The sequence below is a fragment of the Budorcas taxicolor genome, chromosome X (assembly GCF_023091745.1).
Source record: "Budorcas taxicolor isolate Tak-1 chromosome X, Takin1.1, whole genome shotgun sequence".
Lineage (NCBI taxonomy): Eukaryota > Metazoa > Chordata > Mammalia > Artiodactyla > Bovidae > Budorcas > Budorcas taxicolor.
The window spans coordinates 106,189,462-106,208,665 of record NC_068935.1 but is presented as its reverse complement, the minus strand read 5'-3'; the positions used below and the strand labels follow the sequence as shown (position 1 = coordinate 106,208,665).

Sequence of the window (19,204 nt, the reverse complement as noted above, 5' to 3'; positions counted from 1 at the left end):
TGTAGCAGTTGTCATAGAATTGTGGCTTTATAAGCACAATCAAAATGACACAAACTGAAGGCCCATTGTCTGAGCCAGACCCATGCCATATATCAGGAGTAACAGCTTTGTTAAGCATGGTCACTTAGGACCAGTCTTTGTTCTTTTCTGAGCAACTGCTTGTTCTTGTGACAAGGATTAATGACATAACAGCTGTAAGGTGGTCTTTGCCTTTTACAAAAGCCTATAGCAGTAAAGATTTGTGTTTGCCATCAGAACAGCAAATTTTCTGAAGAGGGGAGATAAACTTGACAGCAGAGAGAGAATCAGTGGTTTTTAAAAAAAGGTGTGATGGGCTGAGCTTATTTACAAAAAAGAAGAGGAGTGTGGGGGGTTTCTGCTGATGGACTATTAAAATCTGGTGTCAGAGGAATAATGAAGATCCTGACTTGACTTCTGCATCTTGATTTCCTTACTCAGGTGCTGACCCCAGCCCAGATCAAATCAATTTGTCAGGCCATCCTGGACTCTGGGAAACAGTATGCCATGAAAAAGAGGAAGCCATTCCCACTGATGTATTCTTACTATGGAACCGAATACTTGGGTGAGTGAAGGTGTTGGCCAAGGCCTGGAGGAGGAAGGCAGTCTCTAATAGCTGCTTTTACATAGGTCATCACTATCACTGGGAACCTTTTAAAAAGCCATTTGAAAATAAATATTGATGGATACTTCAAAGCACAATTTCTTATTTATTTTCAGAGTCTACCTGTCAGAAAGGTAACTTTTAACAATGTATATGTGTGTGTGTGAGAGAGAGAGAGAGTCAGTCAGTCATGTATGACTCTATGCGACCCACCCCATGGGCTGTACCCCCCAGACTCCTCTGTCCATGGGATTTCCCAGGCAAGAATACTAGAGTGGGTAGCCCTTCCCTTCTCCAGGGAATCTTCCTGACCCAGGGATCAAACCCAGGTCTCCTGCATTGGCAGGCGGTTTCTTTACCACTGATCCACCAGGGACTTTCACTAAAGACTAAAATACTTTATTCTTGATTGTGAATTCATTGGCCTATTTTTGCTGAAAGTTGAACAGCTTATACAATCAGTGTAATTAGTACCTGTGTACCAGTTGTACCTGTGCACAGGGAAACAGGATTCAGCCACTGACATCTTCAAGTTTTTAATATTAATGGATTAATTCCCTAGTGACTCACTAGTAAAGAATCTGCCTGCCAATGCAGGAGACATGGGTTCAATCCCTGGGTAGGGAAGATCCGCTGGAGAAGGAAATGGCAACCCACTCCAGTATTCCTGCCTGGGAAATCCCATGGACAGAGGAGCCTGGCGGGCTACAGTCCATGGGGTTGCAAAGAGTTGAACACAACTGAGCATGTACATGTGTGTGTGCACACACACACATACACAATAACAGAATACCGAATCACAATGGCTACTTTTGAGATATGAGGCTTGTGAATGAAAGTTGGTTACTCCCCCTTTCAGTCTTTCATAGTCTCCCCATCACCCCTTGCAGCATGACTTGCAGGGCCCGTTGTAGATCGCCTGCCTCCCTCTCCAAACTCCAGCTGTTTCTTTCCCTTCCTTGGTTCTATACAATATAGTCTCCAGCAAACAAACCTTTGTGCCTGTTCCTTTTGCCCAGAATGCCTGGCTTTCCCCATCCCCTTCATCCGTTTGTCATACTTGGGCCCAGACTGCAAACTGGTCCTCCTCCCAATTGAATTAACAATGCTTCTCTTGTCTGTATAGGAGCAGCTCATGGCCTATCGTCCATCCTCCAGATGCTTCTTTCTTACCATGAGCACCTCAAGCCCTCGGACCAGGAGCTGGTGTGGCAGAGCGTGGACTTCCTTATGGAGCAAGAACAGAACTGCAACTGGCCCCCTGAACTCGGCGAGGCCATCGAGAGGGAGAATGAGCTGGTGCACTGGTGCCATGGCGCCCCAGGTCTCACTTCCATTCTTATCTGAAAACATTGTCTTTCAGCGGGCTTAGCCAAACACACATGCCTTTTCTGAGAAGTGAGGGTATTTCTCACCTTACACCATTACCACGGGAGGTGAAAAGGTCAAGAGGAAACTTTCCAAAGCCAGAAAAGTCTCCATCGGTTAAAGATCTCCAGAAATGATCCTGTGTTTAAAATATAAATGATCAGTATCTATTTGCATACAAATTAAACTAGTGTTCTCCAATAAAATATAATATGAGCCACAAATGAAATAACTGTTTAGTAGCCCTAGTGAAACCACAGAAACAGGTGAAATTAATTTTCATAATAGAGCTACCCCAATATACCCCAAGGGGCTTCCCTGGTAGCTCAGACATTAAAGAATCTGCCTGCAATGCAAGAGACCGGAGTTCGATCCCTGGGTCAGGAAGATCCCCTGGAGTAGGAAACAGCAACCCATTCCAGAGAAGCCTGGCAGGCTATGGTCCATGGGGTCGCAAAGAGTTGGACACGACTGAGTGATTAACACTTTCAGTACACCCCAAATGTTATTTCAACATGCAGCCAATTTAAAAATCGAGTAGGATTTCACAGTTATGAAATATTGTCTTTGAAATCCCATGTATATGTTAGACTTACATCCCATTCTGATTCAGACTAGCCATGTTGCAGGTGCTCAGGGGCTTCATGGGACAGTGCAGGTCTGAAACCTCACAGTTCAAAACATGGTCCCTGGACCAGTGGCATGGGCCACCTGGACGCTTGTTGGATATAGAGAATCTCAGGCCCCACCCCAGCCCCAGTGAATCCCAATCCGCATTTCAACAAGGTCCCTAGTCGATTTGTATGTACATTAAGGTTTAAGATGGACTGTTCTGTAATTCATCTTCAAATGACAGTTTCCATTATCACCTAATGAAAAGTCTAGAGAAATGAGAAGCCATTTGCAGTGAACTCTCTGGAATTGAGCCTGGAAACTTATCAGACCCCATCTTTTCACTTTCTTTCTTTCTTTTTAACCCCATTATACCACTAATTAGGCCTTGGAGAAGATGCAATTCAAAATAAATTAAATTCAGAGAAAACAATTCATTTTGCTCTATTGGCCAGGGAAGAGACTTAAAATACTGAAATAACACACATTTTTGATTAGGAGTGTATTTAATTTTCAAGGCTATGCTTCAGTGCCATGAGTGAGTACAGTTTTAAAATATATTTAATTTGTCCTTAGTTTGTTACCTGATTTTTATTACTTTCTTTCCCCTCCTTACCTATGTAACGTTCTTTAATCCAAGTGGAATTTCATGTTTTACTTCAGTACAGTCTGAGATGACAAATAATCGAAGTCTTAGTCCATTGGCTAGATTTTCTCTGCCTGCCACTTTTACTTAAGGGAGGACTTCAAAGGCTCCTGTGTGTGCTTGTACCACCTCTAGGGCACTGTACATTATGTCCAGGCTAATTCCCACCAGTGATCATTTGAGTCCATTTTTTTTCTGGCTTTGAACTTTTTCTTGAAGAAAAACAGCAGTTATTTACCATTCTGGAAATGATATTTCTTCATGTTATGCTCAACACTCTCATTTCCTATTCCCTTTAATCATTAGCACTGATGGCCATTGGATAGCCTTCAAGCACCCCAGGATCCTTGAATTTTGGAAATGTCTCAAATTAAATACAGCCTATTTTAAAAGGATCCAATGTATAGTAAAAGCCCTGTAAAGAGTGGGCAGATTGTCTACTAAAATAAGTGGTTGGGTCACTTAATTGATATGGGGGTCTTGAAGGACAGTTACTCCATTCTTACTGTGCTGTACTTCACATCCCATCTGTCTTTGTAAATCATGGACCATAACAATACAGCATAGGATTCATTACCCTGAGGACTTTATTCTCATATATCATTCATGTTCAGTATCTTGGTAAGATTAAATGTAGGTTGCAAAGCAAAAGCATTCAACCCACGTATTCACCAGGCTGCCAAAAATAAGCCAGTTCACAAATGAATAAACAACCAAATGGAGCCCGTTATGTCTGCCAACTACCACTTCCATTCTCAAGGGTATCGGTCTTCCTTTTAAGAGATGTGCTAAAAATAGCACCAAGAGGGATTATGAATCTGATAAGTGCAGGTTAAAAATCATCAAGATTCCTCTGAAGTTGGCAACAGTAAGCTCTCCAAAAATTCTAAAGCAGGAGATGACCTAGAAAAATAATTCTCACTTGTGTGAGGAAAACATTTATTTTTGAGAGTAGATTTATGAACAGTACAGATGGTTTGGGACAGCAGACTGATTCTGTGATTAAAAACCTGCCAGAAATAGTCCACAATGTGGAATTTCATCAATGATATCTTATCTCCCACTATAATTGTTTCCTGTTGAATTTCCTTCAACTCACCTCTACAGGTGACAGCCTTAGTTATCATTTATGCAGTGTGAATATACTTCTGGACTCTTAAGTTAATAACTGGATTCCAACTGTAGCTCCAACACTAACCAGTTAAGTAACCTTGAGAAAACCACTTTGTTTTGTTCGTGCTTTTTTGTTTCTTCATCTGTGAAAGGAGTAGGTGGAGATGGAGTAGGAAAACTCTCTCTCTCTTTTTTTAATCACTACAGAAACCTTTTATCCTATGGTCCCTTGCCGTTCCTGAGGGATATGACCCCAGTGATTTGCAGACACTCACATTTATATACCTAGTGAAATGTCGAGTTTTTCTCACTAGATGCAGGCAGATTCACCTGACCCCTTCCTAGCCTTAGTGATTCTGAAATACAAGATGAAAACTATTTAAAAACTCATTAAAACAAATGCCATGGCTAAAATAAAGTCTGGATGGCATTATGTTTCATCATTATTGTGGTCACACTGACAGTTCATTTCCTTTACTCTGGGTGAAACACAGGTGTAGCTTTTTTTTTAATCATTTCATGAGGGCTCCTGGATAGGTGACTTTTTTCTTTGTTGTTTGTTTTTTTATTGAAGTATAGTGAATTACAAAGGGTGACTTTGAATAGATAACAGCAGGGATTTGTACATGCAGGTGTCTTTGACCACTAAGCTTTGTATTGTACACTGTACAGTGCCTGCTTCAGTGCAATTAAGATCCCAGAATGGACCTGTGTGCTCATTCTACAGGATGTTGAAATAATATGTACCAAGTCTGACTATTATGAGGCTCTGCTAGATCACATGTTTTCAAAGATTCAGTCTCCCAAACCATATTTCTTAAGTAATAATTCCTTTTCCCAGCTGTATTAATATTTGACAAAGACATAGATCATTGCTGCCTGGGAGTTTCGTGTCAGTGGACAATAATCAGTGTTTCCATGATGACATGACAGTGTTCCCAGCAAAAGCAAAGAAAGCCAACATCCTTTCCTTTTAGATTAAGCCACCTGATTGTGGACTTCTCTAGGTTAGGTAAGAAGGCAATAGGTTTAGGAGTTTTTCAAGGTCCCTTCCATGTACCATTCTTTGATCTGGACTGCGGGAAGAGGCCCTTTCTCTCTGACCAGAACCCCAGGATCAATACCCATTAAGCTGCCAGGGGCTAGTGGCCTGGTTTAGCAATGGGACCATCTCAGCCCATCTTCCTTCCACATATCTCATCTTCACTTCAGCATCCGCCTGCACCGGGGTGAGAAATGAGACATTATAGGGTCAGCAGGCATTTGTGGAGGCCTTGACATGTGTCAAACACCATGCCATAGATCGGAGAGCAAAAACGAACATGACAGAGTACCTGCCCTTAGTTAGCTGGCACAATATGAGGGGCGGCAGACATGAAAACAGGTAACCTTAACAGATTTACTGATACAGAAAACAAGCTAGTGGGTACCAATGGGGGCACCAGAGGGCTTCCCTGGTGGCTCAGTGGTAGAGAATCTGCCTGCCAATGGAGGAAGCATGGGTTTGATCCCTGGGTTGGGAAGATCCCTGGAGAAGGAAATGGCAACCCACTCCAGTATTCTTGCCTAGGAAATCCCATGGACAGAGAAGCCTGGCAGACTACAGTCCATGGGGTTACAAAGAGTTGGACACAACTGAGCGACTGAACATGAGCACAGTGGGTACCAGAGGGTGGGTGGAAGGGAGGAGAGGCAAGATAGGGGTAGGGGATTAAGAGATACAAACCACTATGTATAAAATTGCTAAGCAACAACGATATGTTGTATGTTGTTTAGTTGCTAAGTTGTGTCTTACTCTTTGCGACCCCATGGACTGTAGCCTGCCAGGCTCCTCTGTCCATAGGATTCTCTAGGCAAGAATACTGGAGTGCATTGCTGTTCCCTTCTGCAGGGGACCTTCGCAACTCAGGAATCCAACAGGGTCTCCTGCATTGCAGGCAGACATCTGAGCCACCAGGGAAGCCCATATGTTGTACAGCACAGGGAATTACAATTTTCTTGTAATAACTTTTAATGGAGTTTAGTCTGTAAATGGAGAAGGCAATGGCAACCCACTCCAGTGTTCTTGCCTGGAGAGTCCCAGGGAGGGGAGAGCCTGGTGGGCTGCCATCTATGGGGTCGCACAGAGTTGGACACAACCGAAGCAACTTAGCAGCAGCAGCAGCAGTCCGTAAAAATACCAAATCTCTATCCTGTACACCCGAATGAATATAATATTATAAATCAACTGTGCGTCAATTTTAAAATAAGTTATTATATTTAAAAACAAGTAATTTTAATATGATAACTGTATAAGTGCTCAGATTTGTAGGAGTGATGGGAGCTCAGAGGAGGCATCTCTGGTCCTTCTCCAGGTTCCAGGAAGGCTTCCTGGAGGAGGTGATGCCTGGGATAAGTTGGCCAGACCAAGAAAGGTGAGACGTTTATTCCAAGAAAAGTCAGAGGCATGGAGCCAACTTGGTGAAGGAAGGGAACTGTGGGGGTGGTTTGGTTTTACTGAAGTGAAAAGCTCCACAGAGGGAGAGGGGGAGGAGTGGCCAGGGGACAGAGTAGGAGCTGGGTGGCCAAGGGCTCTCTGTCTCACCTAGACAGGAGCTTCACCTAGATTCTGGAGGTGGGGAGCTAAGAACCACAAATTACACTGCAGAGTTGGTCCACCTTAAAGCAGAGGGAGCTGACCTATATGTCTGTTAGTCATTGGCCAAAATTGCTTGGGGGTGGGGTTGCATTGCATAGCCTCCCATTTGGCTGAGGGCATATCCCCCAAGAAGAGGGAAGCTGTAAGTTTTGTCAGCAGCCAACTCACAGCAGCTGGGAGATGGGGCACCTGCTGGTAAAGAAAAGGGATCTGATAGAGCGCCAAGGGCTTCCAGTTCACCTTCAGTACCCAGGTTAGATGGTGTCACATTCTTCGTGGGTCTTTCCTCCCTCCACATGTGGGTTAGGAGCCTTCCTGTGTGCTTCTGCAATGCCTTGCTTTCCCCTCACATGGCCTAATGAATGCCCCCAGTTAGGTTGTAAAGACTATGAAAGGAGGGGCTTTTAAAAATCTCAGCACCTACTACTGTCCTGGTGTATAGTAGATACTTAATTAATATCTAAGCAGCCACCAAGCCTGTGAGCTGTCTCTTTCATTAGCCTCTTTGTCATCTTTCTGCCGACATGTTCAGCTCATCATAGCTACCCTATTGCCCTTCTTCAAGTCTTGGTTGACTGCACAGTGGGGCATTTTGTCTATAACAGTAATCATCATTAAAAAGGTAAACCAAAATATTTACAATAAAACACTCCCACTGGTTCCCTACCACCAACAAATACATTCCAAGGTGCCCAATTGGACTTGTAAAATCGTCCCAAATGTGGACGCTATCTACCCTTCCATTGTCCTGTTGCTTAGAATACGCTGCCCCACTGGTCTCCATGTGACTTGTTTATCATGGCTTAGAATCTTTGCCGTTGCTGATTTGAATCCTGGAATGCTCTCTCCCCCTCTCCTCCAGCCTGCAGTTTCCTATGTATCCTACACAGTTCTGGAGAAAGCCTGACTTCTAGCAAAGCTTCCCTTCACAGTCTCCCTCAGGGAATTTAGAATTTTCTGATCCCTCTAGTATGATTTTTAACGCCATTCAGTTTATGTCCCAACATCATTGTAAACTGCGTGTCTTATTATGTATCTGTCACAAGTACATATTATTTTCTCCCTTTCTAGATAGTGCCTTCCTGAAGGGCAGGCATTGTGTTGAGTTATCATTTATTTTATAACACCCAGGGCCAGAACTGGCTACATAATTTGGGGGACCCAGTACAAAATAAACACGTGGACCCCTTTTTGAAAAAGGATTAAGAAATTCAAGAGGGCAACAACAGAGCCTTCAGTACAGGGTGGGGCCCTCCTGGAGGTCCTTTGTGAGGCTGTACAGGTCACCCGCCTGTGAAGCTGGCCCTGCCTAGGGCTGTGAATACAGCAGATCATCAATGCACACTTTCAAATAAATGGATACAGTGAGTGAATGAATGCATAATTAACCAAGTGAAATTCTTTTAAAAATCATTCTTTGTGGAAATGATACTTTCTTCCTAAAACTGAAGGAGGATAGTGCTATAGGTGACCATTGTCAGTGGTTCTCTGGAAAGCACTGGCTGAGGAGAGCCTGTTGTTACATGTTTATCATAGAGAGTATTAAAGAATACCTTTTCTTTTCTCCTTTTTTGCCACATGGTGAGGCATATGGGATGTTGGTTCCCCAACCAGGGATCGAACCCATGCCTCCTGCATTGGAAGCATGGAGTCTTAATCACTGGTCTTCCAGGGAAGTCCCCAAAGATACATATTTAAAAGAGAATAAAATCATGACTCTCAGACAAATATAAACATGTCAACAGTTTTATTTAACTCATAAATTAACAAGGGAACCAGAGAAAGGTGTTATAACTGGCTCAAAGGAATTTCCAAACAGCAGACTTATCTCTAGGCCATGAAGAAGGCTGACATGAATTTGCTTAATAGATGCAAAAACTAGCTGCTTCCACAAAGACTAAGGTAAGTCAACTCAACATCTTTTGGACAGAATGTGAAGTTTCTAGAGACAGGTATTATTTACATTATTGTCAGTTTTCTACAAGGTAATTTCTGTCTCTACACAGTTGTAAAATAGGCCAGTCACAGACAAAGGCAGAGATAAACCTGATGGATGAGCTAGTCCAAATATCTACTAAATTCCAGTCTGTCCCTCTTTCTGTAGAAGGTAGGCAAGGCAGGAGAGAGTGATCTTGGGCTACTAATCTCCTCTCCCAATATGAGCACCTGGAATGTGGGGGAAATGGTTTCTATTAATAGCTATCACTTCTCTTGTTTCCGTTCCTGCCTGTGTAATGGAGATTGCCTTGGTTGAGCAGTATTGAAGGCATGATCTTTCTTTGAAACAGTCAAGGTGGCAGGGCCTCACTTCACAGCTGAAGCCAGAGTCTTGGCCAAGTCACTTGGAATCATTGTTGTTTTTGGAAGGACTCCCAGTTTGTCTCTTAAGAAAAGGTGTATAGTTTTAAATATTTTTAAGATGACAAATTCTGAACATCCGTGGGGGGATGGGCAAACTGTATAAACATTTAGCCTTTCCAAAATAGCAAGACATGCATAATGCTTACCAGAGTATTGGTCATTAAATATTAACCCATTTGCAAATTATGGATTTTATCTGACTAGGTACTTGTTGCTCTTTCTTTTGGAACTGATAATCACCATACAATTCAAACAATTTAAATCTCACAGGTACAATAAGACTCCCTTGGAGAAGATTCTATAGCCTTTACTTAAAATGTGGTCCCTGGAAGGGTCATTGTTAGAAATGTAGTACCCCTAGCCCCACCTTAGACCTACTTGATTAGAACGGATATTTTACCAATACCCTGATGTGTGGGCCTCTTCGAGTTAAAGAAGTTTCAGTCTATAGTATTAAGCCTTGAAAATCATCTCTAATATCTGTGATGTTTTTACAGGAATTGCCTATCTGTTTGCCAAAGCTTATCTGGTTTCCAAGAAACCACAGTACCTGGACACATGTATCCGGTGTGGGGAACTCACATGGCAAAAGGGCTTGCTAAAGAAGGGCCCAGGGATCTGCCACGGGGTGGCTGGCAGTGCCTATGTCTTCCTGCTGCTCTACCGGCTCACCGGAAACTCTAAATACATCTACCGAGCCCAAAGGTCAGCCTTTCTTTGCATGTTTTTTTGTTTTTCCAAATGTTAATCCAGTTAATGTTCAGAACAATTAATAGTCACATAGTTTTAAAAGTGTAAACACAGATACTTCCACGGTGCATTTTAGCAATTTAGTTCACTTCCCGAGAGACAGTTACCAGTATCTTAGTTACCTTCTCAGAGCTATACATATCTGTGTGTGTATGTGTGTGTGTGTGTGTGTGTGTGTGTGTATAAAAGCAGATAAGTGTATATGTAAAATTTTGTCCCTCTTTTTTGATACAAATGGTAGCATTTTGCCATCAGAGTGATCACCCTCAATCAGTAAATAAATGACTTTTCATCTTTGTTGTTGTGTAGTATTACATCTTGTGAATAAGCCAGGAGGGCAGTTTGGATTCTTTCCAGTGTTTTGCATTACTTAAAATGCTATGATGAATAATCTTGTACATATATCATGATGTTCACCTATGGGTATGAAAGTGTGTTAGTTGCTCAGTCATGTCTGACTCTTTGCAACCCCATGTACTGCAGCCTGCCAGGCTCCTCTATCCGTGGGATTTTCCAGGCAAGAATACTGGAGTGGGTTGCCATTCCCTTCTCCAGGGGATCTTCCCAACCCAGGGATCAAACCTGGGTCTCCTACATTGCAGGCAGATTCTTTAACATCCTAGCCACCATATCTGTAAGGTAAATCCCTAGAAGTGGAATTACTGGGCCAAGGGGTATGTCTGTGATTTTTTTTTATTGTGATAAGAACACTTAATATGAGCTCTGTTATTCTCTTAGCATATTTTTAAATGTACCATATTGTTAGCTACAGGCACAGTATTATACAACAGATCTCTGAAACTTAACGCAACTTCAATAACAGAAACTTTCTACCCATTGAGCCAAAACTCTCCATTTCCCCTCCTCCACCCCAACCCTTAGCAACCTTCATTCTGTTCTCTACTTCTATGAGTTTAACTGTTGTAGATTTCTCATGTGTTATCATGGAGTATTTGTCTTTTTGTGCCTGGCTTATTTCACTTAGCATAATGTCCTCATTTATCATTTAGAACAGTGCCTAACACAGAGTATCTACAGTATATGTATTCAATGGTATCATCACTAAAAATTTGAGTTATATCATTCCAAACATTTCTCTATGCATAAATGTATGTTCTTATATCTATGTATATATAATATATTTTAATAAAAACCTATAATTATGTATGTGTAACTCTACATACTATTTACAGTTTATAATTTTAAATAAACAATTGTTAAGGGACACCCTTTATTTCAGTTTGTGTAGATCTAGCTCATTGTTTTATGACTACGTAGTTATTTATTATAGTTGTACCATGATTAATTTAACCAATCTTTAAGTAATGGACACTTAGTATATGTGCAGTCTTTACTAAAACAAACAAAATTGTCCCAAATATCCAATACATATCTCTTGGTACACTTGTCAGAAAAATTTTTAAATTGAAGTCATTAAATCCAGAGGTATTTTTAAACTGTCTTTATCTTTTGCCCATTTTTTTTTTCTGTTATGATGTTTATTTTGAGTACTGTAACTCTTTGTCAATGTATGCTATAAATATTTTTCTACTTTGCCATTTTTCTTTCAGCTTAGTTCATGGTCTTTTGTCAGACCAAAATTTTTATGTATCTCTCTTGAAAAAGCTGTCAAATTTTTTAAATTTCCAGATTTTGTGTTATACTTAAAGAAACATTTCCCACTCTAAGATTAAAAAATAATGTTAATTTACATGGACCTTTAGTCCTTTTGGGCTTCCCTGGCGGCTCAGATGGTAAAGAGGCTGCCTGCAATACAGGAGATCTGGGTGTAATTCCTGGGTTGGGAAGATCCCCTGGAGAAGGGAATGGCTACCCACTCCAGTATTCTTGCCTGGAGAATTCCCTGGACAGAGAAGCCTGGCAGGCTACAGTCCATGGGGTTGCAAAGAGTTAGACATGATTGAGCTTTTAGTACTTTTATTATTTTATTTTAATTTTTAAAATAAATTTATACCCCTTTGCCCATTTCTCCCACCAACTTAAAAGTTACTTTAACTTTTAAATCTTTCATTAGCTTAGAGCTTATTTTTTAAAATAGTGTCAGATGGGTGTCTATCTTTGTGTTTTTTTTAAATCTTTTTTTGTGTTTTTTTAAATTTGAATTTATTTTCATTGGAGGCTAATTACTGTACAATATTTGTTTGTTTTTTAATAAAAAAACAAAACTTCCCCATAATGTCTGTTGACTCCACTGATTTGAAATTCCAAATTTATCACAGACTGAATTTATCTAAATGTATGAGTTTGTTTCTGGACCTTATTTCATTATTCATTTACTTCTAGTTTTTCTTAGCTGTACTCTCTCTTTTATCCTTCCAATTGTATTTTATTTTATTTTTTAAATTTAAATTTATTTATTTTAATTGGAGGCTAATTACTTTGCAATATTGTATTGGTTCTGCCACACATCAACATGAATCCGCCACGGGTGCACACGTGTTCCCCAACTGTATTTTAGAATCAGTTTTTCAAAAGTTAAAAAAGCTTGTGGACATTTGATTGGGATTTCAATGAAAGATTCTGCCTACAATGCAGGAGACCTGGGTTTGATCCCTGGGTTGGGAAAATCCCCTGGAGAAGGGAATGGCAACCCACTCCAATATTCTTGCCTGAAGAATTCCATGGACAGAGGAGCCTGGCGGGCTATAGTCCATGGAGTTGCAAAGAGTTGGACATGACTGAGCAACTAACACACACAAACTCTTATCAAAGCATCTAGTTCATATGGATTTTTTTTTTTTTTTTGGAATCTTTGACGTAAAGATCTAAAAGTACAGTTCCGTGGTATTTAAAATTTCACATGTCTGTGATTACATGCCCTTTCACATTTCTAATGCTTTTGTTTTTCTCCAGTGGTGGTTTAGTTTCTAAGTCATGTCCGACTCTTGCGACCCCATGGACTGTAGCTTGCCTGGCTCCGCTGTCCATGGGGATTCTCCAGGCAAGAATACTGGAGTGGGTTGCCCTTCCCTTCTCCAGGGAATCTTCCCAACCCAGGAATCCCAACTGGTGGTCTCCTTCATTATAGGCAGATTCTTGACCAACTGAGCTATGACGCACCAGCATTTTGTCTATGTGGTTTATCCTTTAAAGAAACTGGCTTTTGGTTTTTATTAATTCTTTTTGTTTTTCTCTTTTGCTTCCTAATTAATTGTTTTCTGCCTTTATTTTTTATTTTCCAGTGTTCATTCCCTTTACTTTGTTATTCTCTACAGTTTTTAAAAAGTGCTTAATTAGAGTACCTTCCATCTTTATAACAACAACAACTCAGATCAATGACTTTTCCTCTGAGTTCCATTTTAGTCATAATCAATAGGTTTTGATATGTAATGCTATGTTTCTATAATTCTTTTTAGTTCCATAATTACCATTCTGACTTCTATTTTTACAGAATTTCTTAGAAAAATGAATTGATTAGTTTGAATTTTGCACCATTGGGTATATTTTGGAAACAATCATTTTCACTTTAATATGATAACATGCAGTATAGGTCAGAGTGCAGTGAAACTGCAACTCTCACACATTGCTGATGCTTTTGTAAATTGCTGTATATCATTTAGAAGTTATTTTGAAAAGCACAAAAGTATTTGTTATTTTTAGATTAAAATTATAGGATATTAAATATTATACAAAGTATGATTTCAGTAGTATAATAAATACATCAAACCCTGGCGGGGAAAGGTCAGACGAGGAAGCAAAATTAACTGTTCATTTCTCTTAAAATATAGTGGAATGGTTATCTATCTTACAAATATTCTGCTATACTATGATTTTGAAAAAAATGCATATTTACCGTGTATTGAATGCTTGCTCTTTGCCCAGAGCCCTAATATATGGTATCTTTAATCTATACAGATAATCTTACGCAATTCTGCAACTTCATCATTTTAAAGTCAGATTAAGAAGTTTGCTAAAGGTCATCTAACTTGAAATTATCAGAGTTAGGTATTGCAACCCCAAAACCCTTCCTCTTTCCACTACGCCAGGGCTTTGTGTGTGTGTGTGTGTGTGTGTGTGTGTGTGTGTGTGTCTGTCTGTCTGTCTGTCTGTGTCTGTGTATGTGTGTTAGTCACTCAGTCATGTCTGACTCTTTGTGACCCCGTGTACTGTAGCTTGCCGGGCTCCTCTGTCCATGGAATTCTCCAGGCAAGAGTACTGGAGTGAGTTGCCATTCCTTTCTCCAGGAGATCTTCCCTACCCAGGGGTTGAACCCAGGTCTCCCACACTGCAGGCAGATTCTTTACAATCTGAGCCACCGGGGAAGACTTTGTAATCTAGGGTTTGTGAATTTACTTGAGAAAAGTATTACATTTTACACTGAGAGGTAGCATTTCCTTCAATTCTGAGTCTGCAGTAGACATGACTCTGTCACCAGTAGAAGTCATAGATATTTTCATGTTATTCCTATTGTTGTAGAAACTGTGAAATGTATTTTGCTCCAATCACTAGTTAGAAATGTCAGCAGTTATTAGATCCACTACTAGATCTTGTTATTTAATGTGCTAATTAAGAATCCATTTATCATTGTATTACAAATTTGGTTTAAAAAATTCTGCTAACTGTACTTTAATATAATTAATTTCCTTGGAAATCCTGTGTATTTTACTTTATGTATATGGAGATTTTTTTTTTCTGACAATGAATCCAGATTGCCAAATGATACAGAACACTAAAAAGGTAGCTATACCAGGAAGTTTCTGTGTGTAATTATAAATTTTGAATTAACTCTTAAGATGCATCATTATTCTACTGTTTAAAATTTTGACTTCTATTAAGAACTGTTGCATATTCAGGAAAACAGTTGAGAGAAAAATTAGCCCAAACAAAATTGCAATATGTTTCCTGCTCATTTATTTTAAGCTACTGCCAATAATTCCAAGAGCCTGATAAAGATCAAATAAGTAATTACTCTTCATAGGACCCCCTATGTAGTAGCAATAATCTAAATTTATGGCAGAATCAGCTGTCAGGCCTTTTCAACCTGTGAGCTCTAGCCTCTGAACGGGTGATTATTTTTGTTGTTGATGGGAATCGGTAGAGCAAGTCTGTAAAGAGGTGACAGCACTTTAAAACCTGTAAACTACTAAAAATGGTACTCGTTAGAAATGATTTGAATAGGCTTTGTGACAAATACAGGTAAAAGAAAAAAAGATCTCTCATTGAGAAGTTAGACATCAGTGATTTGTTTTTAAGGCAGATGTCCTAAAAATAATCTATCTTGTAGCTGAGTTTGCTGTTTGATGTCATGATTATAAAATGTTGCTTGCCTTTTCCCGTTCATCTTATTCTTTTGTTTGCGCAAAGCAGAGATCGTATAATATCTTGCCCATTTATTTTCATAGTCTCTGCTCTCTGTCACATATAAATGAAACCTAGCTCAGAAATAATATGCCTGCAGAAACACAGCATATTTACTTTTTTAAAGGCACAGGCATATATCAGCTCAAGATAAATAAAAGTATGTCTACTTATCTGTCTTTTTTACTTTCAATTATTGGATGGCAGAAGGAATGAAATCCTCAGAAAGTGCTTTGCTTTGCAAATGCCAAAAATAGTCAAATTTTCTTGCCAGCCTAGGCTGTGAACATACACAATGGCATAATGGTGTCTCCATTTCTTAACAGAGAAGGCCTTCTTAAAATCTTATATACATCTGTAAAGAGAATGCTGCTAAAACTTGAACTTATCAGAGAGGAGGATGAAGCAACCCAGCGTCAATAATATGGAGACACTCATATGAAAACTATTCATATCTTCTTCTTCTCTTAGGTTTGCTGAATTTTTATTTACGGAGGAATTCAAGGCTGGTTCCCGGGTCCTTGAAAGTATATACAGCTTGTATGAAGGCTTCTCTGGGACCGTGTGCTTTCTGATCGATCTGCTGCAGCCCAACCAGGCTGAGTTCCCTCTCTTCAGCGTCTTTGTTTAGAAGGCTCCATGTTCCATCATGGCCCTGCAGAAGGTTCACGAGATTTCCTGAGCCTACTACCTGAGGCAGTTTCCACATAAGCCACATTCAATGGTATCACAACCATGAGCCTTAACATTGCCGCCAGAAGGAAGGAAGGGAGCAGGCAGGTGAAGAAGGCAACATGATTCCAGGTTGAAGGGAGAACAGTGTGAGAACATGCAAACATAAAGACACCACAACTCTTCTAAAACCCCTAGGGATGGAACAGTTCAGGAAATGGATGTGACACCAAAGATCAGAGGAAAAAAGGGAAAGAAAAATCATCTGTCTCCTTAAACCAACATTGAGATGTGGATTATGGCAATGAAATGCCAAAAATACTTTTGCAATTGGAAAGAGAATTTGACAACTTGTGGGTGCCCTCTACCCCTAAATTCAGAAATAAAGACTATCAGAAAACTAAAGTCATTGCCCAGCTGAAAACTGCTAGGAGGGATGGGTCAGGTTGCCAAAGGACAAAAAGGGAAACTCTTGGTTGTCCTTTGCCTTTACTTACTGAAACTCATGATTTTTAATGAATGGAGAAATTTGCCTATGAATCTATTTTTATCATTACCCTAGGCACTTAAAAAAAGTCATACCATAACTTAGTTTCAACCCCCAAATTCCAAGTTCCATTAGGCCTTAGAGCATATCTTTTCCTGGTTCCTTCTTCTTTCCGAAAGCTCAATTAGAATAACAAAATTCACAGGCTAGCAAAAACCATAGCAGGTGTTGCTGTCAAGTGTTTTTCTCAATTTGAAGCATAAGCTATGTACTGTCTATTGTTAGTAATTTTTTAAATGCCTATGTAATCTCAATGAAGCTATTAGCGGAAGTGTAAAATATACTTGTGGCAAAAATCTCTCATCTCAAAGATGAGGGTAAACACCAAGGAGGTGGGTCGTTCTGCCTTGGGTGGAATACTGTGTCCCCTGGGACACACACTGGCCTAGAAAGGGACCAGTGATTATGAAAAGAACATTGCTCAATCTTATACTATTAGATTAAGATGTGCGTAAACTCCCCAGCTGATCATCATATCCTCCAAGACACAGGCTCCACTAGAATTTGTCTACAAAATCCATTGAGCCAGGCTATCATATTAAATTCAGCCCTGCTGTAAACACATAGAAGCTGTAAAACTATTTCAAATAAGTAGTGGTTTCCAGAACACTGTGGGAGCATCTGTCACTTCAATACTCGAGAACACGAGTATATCCTTTTCCTAGAATTTGGTCACTGGCAATTTCATATATCAGAATGCGGAGGAAATTGAATGCATTGTAAGATTTCACAGTTATTTAAATAGCCATTAAGTATTTGAATATACGTGATAGATGTAGAATATATATGTATCAATAGGCACTTTGGTTTACATGGGGATAGATGTATATATACATCCAGAGAAGGAAATGGCAACCCACTCCAGTATTCTTGCCTGAGAAATTGCATGGACAGAGGAGCCTGGCGGGCTACAGTCTATAGGGTCGCAAAGAGTTGGACATGATTGAGCAACTGAACGACAATACATCTGTCCCCATGTAAATGTAAGCACTTACTTCATTCAGTACTTCCAACTTCTTGATTTATAGATGAACTTTGGGGGGAGTTGGGGAATACTCTGTTGCCTAAAAATGTGTGTGTGTGCGTGCATGCACACACTTTTTTCTGGAAAGATCTCTAGCATTTACAAGATTCTCAAAGAATCTGGGACTGAAGAACGGTAAGAACTGTCTTCGTATATTTTATGACTTTGTTATGTGTGCGTTCATCAGAGCAAGCTAAGACAGTGGTTTTGAAAAGCACATACCTTTTCAGCTCATTGTTTCCTTTTCCCATCCTCAGATGTAAGTATATAAAATTGCCCTCAGTTGTTCATCTATGAAGATACTCAGAATGGGGCAGTACCACATAAACAGCAACTTGCAGGTGACTCCCAAAGTTGGGTTCTAGATGTTCTTTCAAGAATTGAATGGTCAAGGACCTCTCAGAAAGCCTTAAGACAAAATGCCTTCTACACAGTAGTCTCCTTTTGAAATGATAGTAGTACCTGCTTTTCACCATTTGGATGTAAATTCATTTCATTTGATCCCTATAGGCTGACCACAATAAGCATTCAATATACAGGGCTTTAGGAATGCATGCTTTTTTTCATCGTCCAGCAACCCTTCGAGGTGATTTACATAACTGATTCAAAGTCTCACAGTTAGAAAGGGGCAGAATAAGGATTTGGATTCAGGGTTTCACTTCCCATGTGTATTTATTCCATATTCTAGACTAGAACCTGGGGATACAGCGGTGAACGAAATACCCTAGAAGTTAGCTTCTGTTTCTGTTTGCTGATCCTTCCACCCTTCATCCTTAAGACCTAAAACCTGAGGTCTAAGAAGTGGTAATCTAGCTCGACATGCCAGTTTCATTTCTAGGAACTTCAGAAAAACTGGACACGTTTCTGCTCACCCACCCTTTGGAGGTCCAGTAGGGTAACTGTGTTGTCGTTGTGAAAAGGCAACCTTTTTGTGTGTCAAATTCAAGAAGAGGCCATGTTTGTGTCTTTATGAATTGACGCCTCAGTAATTAGAGACAAAGATAAACTTATTTAGCACTTAAGCCTGTGGAAAGTTTTCATTTTCCTGAGAAAGTAGAATTAAGGGTTTGGGAAGGTCCTCTTCTATCTTGGTTTCCCAAGAAGGAGGAAAGAGACACTTTAGTGTTGCTGTACAAAAGTGTGGCATATCACTTCTTATTTAACTAAGCAATGTGTTCCAGTCTATGTAGTAACAGTCTTTTTTGAATAATGCTAAACTATGTCACCTCTTAAAGGCTACAGGGGTATTTTCACCACCACTAGCATTCAGTTCAGTCGCTCAGTCGTGTCTGACTCTTTGCAATCCCATGAATCGCAGCACGCCAGGCCTCCCTGTCCATCACCATCTCCTGGAGTTCACTCAGACTCACGACCATCGAGTCTGTGATGCCATCCAGCCATCTCATCCTCTGTCGTCCCCTTCTCCTCCTTCCCCAATTCCTCCCAGCATAAGAGTATTTTCCAGTGAGTCAACTCTTCACATGAGGTGGCCAAAGTACTGGAGTTTCAGCTTTAGCATCATTCCTTCCAAA

At 40.1% G+C, this 19,204-nt stretch overlaps 1 protein-coding gene across 1 annotated transcript in view; it reads left to right on the top strand.

The window, feature by feature from the left end:
• Positions 1-16,060, top strand: part of LANCL3 (LanC like family member 3) — a 111,051-nt gene extending 94,991 nt beyond the window's left edge. Inside the window, exons 2-5 of the mRNA XM_052663564.1 lie at positions 460-583; positions 1,749-1,946; positions 9,858-10,065; positions 15,901-16,060. Of these exons, the coding sequence (XP_052519524.1) occupies positions 460-583; positions 1,749-1,946; positions 9,858-10,065; positions 15,901-16,060 (690 nt within the window). The remainder of the gene's footprint in view (positions 1-459; positions 584-1,748; positions 1,947-9,857; positions 10,066-15,900) is intronic.
• The last annotated feature ends 3,144 nt before the right edge of the window (positions 16,061-19,204 follow it).